Consider the following 13,069-nt stretch of genomic DNA (forward strand, 5'->3'; position numbering starts at 1 on the left):
AGGAAGGACAAGAAGTACTTGGGTTAGTTTTCAGCAAAGAGAGATTTATATTAGATATTAAGAAAATCTTTCTAACTATAAGTCTAGTTAAGCACTGGAACAGGTTACCTAGGGAGGCTGTGGAATCCCTGTCAGTAGGAGTTTTTAAGACAAATACCTGACAGGGATGGTCTAGGTATACTTAATCCTGCCTCAGTACAGGGGGATACCTTATGTTTACACAGTCACTTTAGTGCCTAAGGATCACCAGGTATTTCACAAACTGATATGAAACTACTTCAATCGGGCTTGCTTCGCTTTTTCACCGAAGTGTGGTCACTGCTAGGGTGAAACTTGCGAGTTGTTGCATGGTGCACAGTGACAGTACAAAGCAGTTCAGTCCAGGAAGTGTAGAGCACCGTGCCCAACTACGGGAGAAATTTGAAGTAGAACAGAATGTAACCAACCAAGAGGGAATTTAGCCAGAGCACCCATATCTTGTGAAAAGTGCTCTAGAATCATTAATGACCGCAAGCACTTAGGATGAGGCACAGAAGCTCCAAAGAGACATTGGAGAAGGAATATTGTACTTTAGAATGAAATACACTTCAGCAATAGGGGAGGAAACCGTCTGCCTTCATCAGGAAGGAGAAAAAAAAAAAGTGAAGAAATCTAGTGAGTAAACTTGAGGAAGGGGGTAGAGGGAGAAGATCTTACCTAAGAATCTTTAATAAGAAACCTTGAATTTTTTACATGGGCACAGACAACCCCTCCCCACCTCACCTCACCCCACCCCACCCCCCCAAAAAATTAGGGATTACGTTAATAAATGAAATACTGAGTTTGAAACCATTATAATTTCTCCATTTATTAAAAGTGGACATATGTAATCATAGTACGAAACTACTCATTAAAGCAATATCCAACAACTTTTATTTTCTTTTTAACTCTAGGCCCTCCCCCAATAAAAATGTTGTCTATGCCCAGCTAAATGTTCCAGGGTGTTTCTTTGTGTGCAAATTGTCCAATGACCTGAAAAGATACGCAAGAGCTGGAAGAAAAGGTCATTTGTGGCTCTGTGTCTGTATAATGTGTAATCTCCATATTGCTGCAGTCTTTTTTTCCCAATCATAAAATAACAATGAATACTCGATAGAATATTCCATTTTCTTTTTTTCTCATTACCGTAGTGCTTTTTCTGATAGAATCAAGTTCATTTCCCTGTGAAAGGAAAATAGCACTGATTAAATTTTTTTTAATAAACTTGAGGCACCTGCCTTAGATGGAAAATTCCCACACACCCCCTCCACACACACACACGCTATCTTATCAGACTTAAAATTGAGTCTTTGTGGTAGTGATGTGTGAAACCAAAGATATTCTAATGGTAGAAAGTCTTAAAGATTTTATTTTCCATGATCTCTGTGGAGAAGAACGAACTTGTGCTTAAGGTTCAGGACTGGATTGGACAGTCTGGGTTTGTTGTCCTGTACAGCTTTTCAAGTCATTCAAAGCCTTTATTTTGGATGCCTCCGTTTCTTAAAAACTTAGGAACTTTCCACTCCCTACCTCCAGTGGTTCTGAACATACAGCTCCAATTAGCTGTGTGTGGTCAGCTCCTCTGAAATTCAGGCCCTAAGTGTCCTAGTCTGAGCTCCTGAAATTAGGTTACCACTGAAAATTCAGGCTTCCACCTCTTTGTGTCTCAGTTTCCCCATCTGTAAAACGGGTTGAGTAGAGGCACTCCCTCCCTGTGCTTTACATTGCACCTTGTTATACTCTTCTGTTGCCCTTCCTACTATAACCCTGCCTTTTGATTGCCTCACAATGTAAGTTATGCTCTCTTGCAATAACATACACTTAAATTACATGACCATTTACATACACTTCAAGCAAAATTCAGAGTTGCTAACCCACTTCTAGTCCTTGGCCTGTATAACTGAAATAAGAAGAATTGCATATTTTTAGCTTTCTCCAAGGGCCCCACAGTGGCATATAAATGTACATCCCCCACTTCTGTTACAAAGTAAATTTCTTTATTATTGCTATTTGCATTACAGTAATGCTTGGAGGCACCAGCAACAATCAAGGCCCCACTGTGCTGTACACCTGGTAAGAGTTGGTCCGTGTCCTGAAGAACTTGGTCTTACACGACAAAGGAAGTGCTCTTCTTCCCATTGTACAAATGAGAGACTGAGGCACAGAGAGATTGTGACTCATCCAAGGTCATGCCAGGCATCTTTGGCAGAGCCAGGGAGCTAGACCCAGTTCTCCTGAGTCCCAGTGCAGTGCATTATCCGCAAGACCTTCCTCCCTAGCTCCTTTCAGGTGCACTCGATGGCTTTTTCCCCTCGTCTGTCTTTTTGCTTTCTTTTACCACATTAGTAAATTATTTCAGAGCCATATAATAACCGTAGGTATGCAACAAAGTATTAAGGGCCATATCCTGCACTTGATATGTATCCTACCATTGAAGTCAGCGGGAACCAGGCCTCTACCAAAATTTGGCCTAGTCATGTGCTTATAATGCACCAATCCTGTAAACGCTTAAGCACATGCATAAATTGACTCACCTGATTAATCCCGTTGATTTTGATGGGACTGTTCATGTGAGTATTTAGACACGTGCAGGATTGGGAGGGGCATAGTTTTCTGCGTACTTTTCTAATAGCTGAACACACTGTTGTCTTACAGAAAATTGTTTATAATGCAGTTCATTCTGTTGCTGGGGTGGGGGGTTGGGAATAGAAATGTGTATTTGTTATAAACCATGTTTCATGGTTTATATAAACAGGCAGTCCAAGTGTTCCCTCTACTTTTTCCCACCCATGTGCAGAATTACACATCGCCTCCATATTGGTGCACAACAAAATTCATGTGGCGGGGTAGGGCCGAGGGGTTCAGAGTGTGGGAGAGGATTCAGAGCTGGGGCAGAGGGTTGGGGTGTGTGTGGAGGGGTGAGGGCTCCAGCTGGGGATGCGTGCTTTGGGATTGGGATGTGGGCGGGTGCTCAGGGCTAGGGCAGAGGTTGGGGGTGCGGGGAGGGTGTGGGCTTTGGGGTGGGGCCGGGGATGAGGGGCTTGGGGTGCAGGCTGTCCCAGGGCTGTGGTGGAGAAAGAGGACTCCCCCAGCTGTCTCTTCCCACAGCAGCACCTGGGCTGGGGGGAAGGAGTGCCTCTCCCTGCCACGGCAGATCCGGCCGGGCCGGGCCGGGGGAAGGCTCCTTTCCCCGGCAGCTCTGGCAGGGCTGGGCTGGGGGAAGGGCTCCTCGATCCGGCTGGGCTGGGCAGGAGGAGAGGCGCCTCTCCCCGGCTGCTCTGGAGGGGCTGGGCCAGGCTGGGCCAGGGGACCTGCATGGCCCTACATAGCCTGCTGCTCGGCTGCACAGCTCAGCTACGCAGCTTACAGGGAACCTAGGCAGGCACCCATAAATCATGTGTCTCTCTCCACTCTCCCATATATGCAATTTATAACTAGTTAATGACTTAAATACATTGACATGCAACTACTGTCTAAATCAGGGGTGGGCAAACTACTGTTGAGGTCTGCATCCGGCCCTCCATATGTTTTAATCCAGCCCTTGAGCTCCCGCTGGGGAGCAGGGTCAGGGGCTTGTCCCGCTCCGTGCAGCTCCTGGAAGCAGCAGCATGTTTTTTCTCCGGTTCCTACGCGTAGGGGCAGCCAGGGGGCTCCCCACACTGCCCCTGGCCCAAGCGCGGCCCCCGCAGCTTCCATTGGCCGGGAACTGTGGCCAATGGGAGCTGCAGGGACGGCACCTGTGGATGGGCAGCGCGCAGAGCTGCCTGGCCATGCCTCCACGTAGGAGCCATGGGGGGGACATGCCACTGCTTCTGGGAGCTGCTTGAGGTAAGCGCCTCCCAGAGCCTACACCCCGACCACCTATGGTGCCCCAACCCCCTTTCCCAGCCCTGATTACCCTCCAAACTCCTCGGTCTCAGCCCAGAGCACCCTCCTGTACTTCCAACCTCTCATCCCCAGCCCCACCCCAGACCCTGCACCCCCAGCCGGAGCCTTCACCCTCTCCCGCACCCCAACCCCCAATTTCGTGAGCATTCATGGCCCGCCATACAATTTCCATACACAGATGTGGCCCTCGGGCCAAAAAGTTTTCCCACCTCTGGTCTAAATGCTCCTCAAGAGACCATGAAGAATCTCTTTTTGGTATATTTCCAACTTTGGAGTTGGTTTCTCTCCCCCTCCCCCTACAGATGTTCTGTAGACTACTTCAGTGACATCTTAAATCACGCTGAGGCCCTGTCTAGACTGGAGATTAGCCCCAGGTTCTCATGCAAATCATGGCTTTCCCTGTCTACATTAGGGGTTTGCATGGTGCAGCTGTGGAAACAGGAGGTAATTGCCAAGTTAGAAAAGGCCCCAAACTGATTTTGAAATGGACTCACCTTGAACTACTTTTAAAACCAATTTGACAATGCTCCTGGTGTAGACAAGCCCCTGGTGTATGGCTTTACTCCTGGAAGCATGGGACCTTGTCCTGTTCTTTTTTTCATTTGGATTGAAGCACCTGTAATTTTCAGAGGAGGAGCATGAATGATAAATTAGGAGCCATGATCCTTAATTGTCGTTTAATAGTCTCGCATGTTGTGCGTTCTTGACTTACAGACATCAAATAAAGTACAGGAACCTGGGGAAAATTCCCATTTCTTCAATGTTCCTGCCTTCCTGACGGTCTCTGGACAACTCCATCTGGAAGTGATGGCTGGGTATGGAAATCTTTTCTCTTGACCTAATGGAGTCTCATAAAACTCTGTCACAGCTTCAATCCACTAGACTTTGTTTCACATGTTCCACCTTCCGTGTGCTTGCCAGACACCCAGTTGGGCAATGTTTTGTGGTCAGTGCTGGAGAGTCCAAATCACTGTTTGGAGAAAGCTGGATTCCATTTGAATTCTGGAGAACGAGTTATGATGTAAATTTAAGATACATACACTCCTCCATCCCCCCTGAAGGTGGTCAATGAGAGGTTGGCACAGAGATCCAGACTGGGACATGACTTTTATGTAATAACTTAATTATTATCATTATCTGTTATTTGTCCAGGACCTTATGATCACATCCAGCATCGCTCAATGGGGAAATCTGTTTCCATTTAGGCCAGTGCTGTTCCTGTTCTTTGTTTCTCTTCCTTCCCCATCCTCCTTTCTCTGTTTCTATCCCTTTTCCCTGTATTTGTGTGCTTCCTCTCTTCTTCCCTCTGCATCATCTTCCCTGCAGAACTCTCCGTGCTTACCATACTTTCGCTCCCAACACCTCCCCTTTTTCAGCTGTGAAAGTAATCAGCAATTGAATAGTTGATGATATTGCAGTGTTGTCATTAGCCTTCAGTGTTAACACCCCCTGAGATTTAGGGGATGTGAGAATTCACACCTACCAGTGCCACTGTTTCAGTCTCTCTGCATACTTGGGTCTGGTCTACACTAAGCTTTCACAATGATTTAAGTTAATTGTTAGATTAAACCGGTGGGTCCCCCTCCCCATGTGTCGGCGTCATTCTGTTGACACAAAGGTGTTTCTCTCAGGGCTTATCTTCATTACCAGGGAGATCTACACTGCTGCAATTGATGCAGCAGGTGTCAATATAGCGGGTCTAATGAAGACCCACTAAATCGACAGCAGAGTGCTCTCTGGTCGGCCCATCTTACTCTTCTTGGGGAGCTTGAATAGTGAAGTTGACTGGAGAGCATCTCCCAGCAACGCAGCGCAGTGAAGACACCAGGGTAAGTCAACCTAAGCTACATCAATTCCAGCTACATTATTCATGTAGTTGGAGTAGTGTACCTTAGGTCGACTTACCCCAGTAGTGAAGACAAGCCCTCATTATAGCTGCGTTACACTGATTAAGTCTGTGCTTCTCTCGATTGAACGAAATTGGTGTAAAAACTAAGCATTTAGCAGGCCTCAGAAAGACAACAGTGTGTCAGCTTACCACGCAGAGCACATTAGGAAGGTTATCTTCGTAACCACGGGGGAGAGAAACCTTTATTTTTTAATAAACACTTTGGTTCTGAAGAATTGAATGTTCAATGGCATCCTCAGAAATACATCACACGGGCTGGATGTAGCCCACAAGTCAGGTGTTTGAAATCTCTGAGTTAGAGAACAGGATGGGGTGACTTGGGTGCTAGTGTGGTCTCTACTGCATATTTGCTGTGTGACCCTGGGCAAGAGGCATTCTTGCCTCAGTTTGCCCACTGAAGAACGGGTATAATAACCTACTTCACGCTGCTGTTGCAAAGTTAATTGATTGTCAGTAAACAATCTTCCTCTGATAGAGTCCAGGGCAGAGAGAAGTAAAATTTATATAGTATCGTATATCCATTGAACGCTATGGGTGAAATCCTGATCTCGGTGAAATCAATTGCAGAACTCCCCATCACTGCAATAGGACCAAGATTTCACCCTTAGAGACTGAGGATATAAGGTGCTGTGGAAATTTTACTTCTCTCTGGCATGGGCTCTAACAGCCCACCAAAGCGGCTAAGGTCAGCTGAGGTGCTCGTGCTAAGTTTTCAGGAGAGTGGATATGCTTGGCAGGGTGGCCTTGATATGCTCTGTGACTTGCTGCCCCTGCTGTTCTGACAGAAGTGGAGCTTACTGACAGCCTAAGGCTAGTATATCCTCCAGGGCAGTTGTCTGCAGGATGGGGAGCTGATGAGAGAGTTGAGAGAAGGCTGGTTATTTGTAGGGGGGGGGGGAGGTGTCTTTCTGCACCTCTGAAAAAAGGTGGGATTTTATTTATGTGTGTGGTGACATTACATTCATGCCCAATGACCTTTATTGGAGGACATACTCCTATAAATCAAATAAGGATGAAATAGTATTTTAACGTAATGACATCTCCATTAAATTAGTCTCTTTTCTCAGAATAGCACACAGCCTACTCTGGGACTAGACAGAAAACTAATTGAACAAATACTGGGTCTTCTAAATATTACTCCAGTGGCATCATTCAGATGTTCCGCATTATCTAAAAAGGAAAAAAAATGTGGGGCCTTGTCTCACACAGTACAGTATGTTATAGCTTCATGCTTTATTCTGCATTAACATGTTGTTTTTCCAGGCATTTTAAATGACCAAATACCAACTAAATTTAGATGAGTTATATTTATCCTTGATGATCTATAGCTGTTCTGTGAACCTGCTCCTCTTATTTTTTTTGTTAAGCACAACATATTTCTGAGGTTTATAACCGAAATGCTATTAAATAGCTCAATCTTCAAAAACAGACCAAGTGAGAAGTCCCTGTTGGCTCAAAAATATCAGTCGTTGAGATACACCTCTACCCCGATATAATGCTGTCCTCGGGAGCCAAAAAATCTTACTATGTTATAGGTGAAACTGCATTATATCAAACTTGCTTTGATCCGCCGAAGCACTGCTTTACCATGTTCTATCCGAATTCGTGTTATAACAGGTCACGTTATATCGGGGTAGAGGTGTACATCATAGTTTCGTTGAGATATTAACTGTAACGTAAGAGTTGCCATACTGGGTCAGACCACGGTCCATCTTGCCCAGTATCCTGTCTCCATCAGTGGCCTATGCCAGAGCTTCGGGGTGGGTGTACAGAACAGGACAATTAAGGAGTGATCCACTTATCTTCTGCTTCTGGTAGTCAGAAGTTTAGGGTTGCTCCAAGCATGGGGTGGAATCCCTGACCATCTTGACTAATAACCATTGATAGACTTATCCTCCATCTAGCTTATCTAGTTCTTTTTTCAACCCAGTTATACTTTTGGCCATCACAACATCCCATGACAACGAGTTCCACAGGTTAACTGTGCATTGTGTGAGAAATTACTTCCTCTTGCTGCCTGTTAATTTCATTGGATGACCCCTGGTTTTTGTATTGTGTGTAAGGGAAAACACTTCTCTATTCACTTTTTCCATACCATTCATGATTTTATAGACCTTTATCATACGCCCCTTCATTCTCTTTTCTCAGCTGAGCAACCCTAATCTTTTTAGTGTCTCCATGTAGGGAAACCGTTCCATACCCTTTATCATCTTTGTTGCCCTTCTCTGAATCTTTTCCAATTCCACTATATCCTTTTTTGAGGTGGGATGACCAGAACTGGACACAGTATTCAAGGTGTGGGCTCACCATGGATTTATATAGCGGCATTATGATATTTTCAGTCTCATTATCTATCCTTTTCCTAAAAGTTCCTAACTTACTGTTAGCCTTTTTGACCGCTGCTGCGCATTGAGTGAAAGTTTTCAGAGAACTGTCCACGGTGACTCCAAGATCTCTTTCTTGGGTGATAACGGCTAATGTATAACCCATCACAGTATTTATAGAGTTGGGATTATTTTTTCCATTGTGCATTACTTTGCACTTATCAATGTTGAATTTCATCTGTCATTTTGTTGCCTAGTCACCTAGTTTTGTGAGATCCCTTTGCGACTCCTAGCAATCTGCTTTGGACTTACAAAATTATTCAAGATAGTTATCATCTGCAAACTTTGCCACTTTACTTTTCATCCCCTTTTCCAGACTGTTAATGAATATTAATGAATATGTTGAACAGCACAGATCCCAGTACAGTTCCTTGGGGGACCCCGCTGTTCATCTCTCACCATTGTGACTGTTTATTCCTAACCTTTGTTTCCTATCTTTCAACCAGTTACTGATTCATGAGAGGACCTTCCCTCTTATCCCATGGCTGCTTACTTTCCTTAAGAGTCTTTGGTGATGGAATTTCTCAGTGGCTTTCTGAAAATCCAAGTACGCTGTATCAACTGTATCACCCTTATCCACATGTTTGTTGACTCCCTCAAAGACTTCTAATAGCTTGGTGAGGCATGATTTTCCTTTACAAAAACCGTGTTGACACTTCCCCAACAAACCATGTCCATTTGTGTGTTGGATAATTCTGTTCCTTACTATAGTTTCAACCAGTTTACCCAGTACTGAAGTTAGGCTCACCAGCCTGTAATTGCCAGCATCTCCTATCAAGCCCTTTTTATAAATTGGCCTGACATTAGCTACCTTCCAGTTATCTGGTACAGAAGCTTCTTCTTCTTTCTTCTTTTTTCTTTATGCCGCTTTTCCTGGTGAGTGTCATGGCGGCGGCAGCATGGAGAGTAGGGAGGACCAGACCTCCCTTTCCTCCACAACAGGTGTCAGCTGCTTCTGGGGGATTCCCCAGCGTTCCCAGGCCAGCAGGGAGATATAATCCTCCCAGCGGGCATCTTTATCAGGTGCCCAAACCACCTCAACTAGCTCCTCTCAATCCGGAGGAGTAGCAGCTCTACTCTATGGTTCTCCTGAATAGCCGAGCCCCTCACCCTATCTTGGAGAGTAAGCCCACCCACCCTGCGGAGAAACCTCATTTCCGCCGCTTGTACCCGCGATCTCATCCTTTCTGTCATTACCCAAAGTTCATGACCATAGGTGAGGATGGGGACATACATTGTCCTTTAAACCAAGAGCTTTGTCCTGGTTCCTAAGGATTTTTGGGGAAAACCCTGTTCCATCTTCCCCATGTAGCCAGGTCCTGCCCTGGCTTGTTTTGGAAACAGGAGTGGGCAGATACCTTCAGAAGTCTATTAGTAGCAGGGATGGAGCAAAACAGGGATGGAAGACAGGAATTAGCTCTGGGTTCAGATACCATCCAACGGGGGCAATAAGAAACAGGAAAGCAGGGCTTATAAAGAGCATTAAAGAGAGCTTATTGAGAAGATGGAAGAGTGTGTGGTTGGGTTGAATGGGTAAAAGCCGAGGTTCCTCAGCTGCTCTTCCCAAGCATAGAGCCATTAGGATGAGAAGACAGTTTGTTGGTAAATAGCATTTGGGAACAGTTTTGGATATTTCTCTTTCTTCCCTGTGCCTCACTGCAAATTCTTTAGTGACCCACAAGGTCTTGCATGGAGCTGGAACTGTATTTAGCTTTTGCTGCCATAGTACCTAGAAACTTGGTTTAAAAAAGAAGACTCTGCAGGGACTGCTTTTATTCCTGGAGAAAGACTGAGACGATGTTCACCGCACCCTACTCGCTCAGTCTGATCCCACAGGAATGGCCTGATTTTCAGTGTAAAGGCAAAGTAACCTTTATAACCAACATTTTAAAATTGGCTATTGAGTGTATTTAAACAGAAGTCAGGTCTAGACCTTAACTAGGTCCCGCTATAGTTAGCCATAGCTTTTGCCTAATTTCCTACGTATTTCCTGCTAGTTGCTTTCTCTGAGGCATGGATGTTTTTCTTCACACATTCCTCTATTCAGGTTCGTGTCTGTCCCACATCACTGTAGTAGTCTGTGTTTGTACAGCACATATCACAATGGGGTGCCACAATAGTCATCATAATTAAGCAACCTGACTAGCATTTGTCACAAATTATGTCCCTTTGTAATCCTAAAAACAGAGACTTTACTAAAGCACTCAGGACTTCTGAGATTTTATTTGCAGCTCACCTTAGGGCCCCCTTTCCCAGAATGCTAGGTATGCCACCCCGAGAGGATGCGAAGTATTAGCTGCGGTGACAGGTGCAGATCGGCCTCTCAGTTATTCTCCAGAGTCTCAGCTTTAAGGTTAAGACTCTGGCTGTTCTAGTTGCACAGAGAATCTAAAAATCTTGGCCGATGTGTAACAATGCAACATTGTCTGCCTAAGTTTGCTGAGAGTCTGAAAAAATAGCCCTGAGGTGTGAACTGCCCTATTCCTTTTGCTGGCTGCTCAGATGTCAGTGATACTTGAAATGTCAATATTTCACTGCTCATCCGAACATGGAAGAAAGAAGTAGTATCACACTAGGAGGATCTACACTATTTGCTGAGACTGACCACTCATTTTAGGGTAGGCATTAACAACACAGAGCAGGGCTGAAAGATGACCCAGTTGGTTTCATTTTCCTGAAGAAGGCTTAGCTTTCAGAAGGTTGGGAAATGCTGCCTTAAAGAATGATGAAATTTGATGCTTAAATGGCTTCTTAATTATGCAGCACATGAAAGGAGATTCCCTCCTGTATTCTCTTCAGGCACATCATTGCTCTGCCTTGTACAATCTTAAATACTTTTGGATGCAGATGCATGAATGATGTATAGTACCTATTCAGCATCCCTGCTGTTAAGAGTTACCAAGTGTAAGGTGTAATTGGCTAATTTATCTTGGATCCTTTTAAAACAAAACTCTTCATGAAGTGTCTTGTGCAACATTTGTCTGAATCACACTTGTAATACAGACTCTTGTAATTAGATGGCAAACTAACTTCCATTAATTAGACTGGTACAGACACTTAATTGGAGTTATAAAAAGCAGCCATGACATGTCTGTTTTAATTCAATTACTGCACACTACAGTCTTGTTTGTAATTGCTCTAGTGATTTTTAATTACTTTTTTTTATTTGGTGGGAGTGCAATGTTAGTGTTTAAAGCAGGGGACCTGGGAATTGGGACTCCTGCTCAGAGGTTCGCAACTCGCTTGGACAAGCTGTTTGACCTCTCTCTACTCATCTGTAAACTGGGGTGACATCCCTGGGGGTACAGTCAGTACAAGAGATGTGCTACGTGGACAGTCGGCATGGTGAGACGTCCTATAGTTGAGGCACACGCTATTGGGCTTGATGCAGGGATGATCTGAAGTAAATAAGATGAAATTCAATAAGGACAAATGCAAAGTACTCCACTTAGGAAGGTGTAATCAGTTGCACACATACAAAATGGGAAATGATTGCCTAGGAGGGAGTACTGTGGAATGGGATCTGGGGTAATAGTGGACCACAAGCTAAATATCAGTCAACAGTGTAACACTGTTGCAAAAAAAGCGAACATCATTCTGCGATGTATTAGCAGGAGTGTTGTAAGCAAGAAACGAGAAGTAATTCTTCCGTGCTACTCTGTGCTGATCAACTGGAGTATTGTGTCCAGTTCTAGGTGCCACATTTCAGGAAAGATGTGGACAAATTGGAGAAAGTCCAAAGAAGAGCAACAAAAATGATTAAAGGTTTAGAAAACATGACTTATGAGGGAAGATTGAAAAAATTGGGTTTGTTTAGTCTGGAGAAGAGAAGACTGAGAGGGGACATGATAAAAGTTTTCAAGTATATAAAAGGTTGTTACAAGGAGGAGGGAGAAAAATTGTTCTTAACCTCTGAGGCTAGGACAAGAAGCAGTGGGCTTAAATTGCAGCCAGGGTGGTTTAGGTTGGTCACAAGGAAAAACTTCCTAACTGTCAGGGGGGTTAAGCACTGGAATAAATTGCCTAGGGAGGTTGTGGAATCTCCATTGTTAGAGGGCTTTCCCTTTCCCCTTCCACTTCCCTGGTTCTTGTCACGCAGACAGCAAGCAAAGACCAGAAGGCCGAAGTGCAGACAATGTGATGTTTATTGGGGTTAGTTTCCAAGCAAGCATATTCCGAAGCCCTTCACACCAGTCAGGCTTATCTCTATACGCCGATAGAGCCTGTTCCCCAGTGTTCCGTTCCCAGCTCTGACGCCGCAGAGCGTTTACCGTGTGTCCCCCTTCCCAGCTCTGACACCGCAAAGTCTTGCCTGTGTCCCTGTTCCCCATTCGCTGTTCCTGTTCCCCCACCTTAGCAAGCATGATTCCAATTTCCCTTCCCCCCACTTCCTGTTTGACCCCAGTTTGTATAGTAATATTCTCAGCTCTACCTTAACCAATCATTTTACTGAAATTTAACTAACCAATTCTAATATATTATAACTTAAGTCTCTAACCAATTATATCCCACTACCCTAATTAACTTATACCTAGCAAAATTTATTATACAGCAGACTGAAACAATTAGAGAACCAGACAGATTAACAATAGAAAAGTGGCAGGTTTCAGAGGGGTAGCCATGTTTGTTTGTATCAGCAAAAACAACAAGGAGTCCTTGTGGTACCTTAGAGACTAACAGATTTATTTGGGCATAAGCTTTTGTGGGCTAAAACCCACTTCATGAGATGCATTTAGTGAAAAATACAGTAGGCAGGTATAAATATACAGCACATGAAAAGATGGGAGTTGCCTTACCAAGTGGGGAGGGGGGAAGGGGTCAGTGCTAACGAGGCCAAATCAATCAGGGTGGATGTAACCCATTCTCAGCA

General features: G+C 44.5%; 1 protein-coding gene across 2 annotated transcripts in view; it reads left to right on the forward strand.

Moving 5' to 3' along the window:
- The window catches only part of NARS2 (asparaginyl-tRNA synthetase 2, mitochondrial), a 76,265-nt gene that overhangs the window by 20,720 nt on the left and 42,476 nt on the right, over positions 1 to 13,069 (forward strand). For both annotated transcript variants that reach the window (XM_034759081.1, XM_034759083.1), the window contains exon 6: positions 4,621 to 4,721. In XM_034759081.1, coding sequence (XP_034614972.1) covers positions 4,621 to 4,721 — 101 coding nt within the window. The remainder of the gene's footprint in view (positions 1 to 4,620; positions 4,722 to 13,069) is intronic.

The sequence above is a fragment of the Trachemys scripta genome, chromosome 1 (genome assembly GCF_013100865.1).
Source record: "Trachemys scripta elegans isolate TJP31775 chromosome 1, CAS_Tse_1.0, whole genome shotgun sequence".
NCBI lineage: Eukaryota > Metazoa > Chordata > Testudines > Emydidae > Trachemys > Trachemys scripta.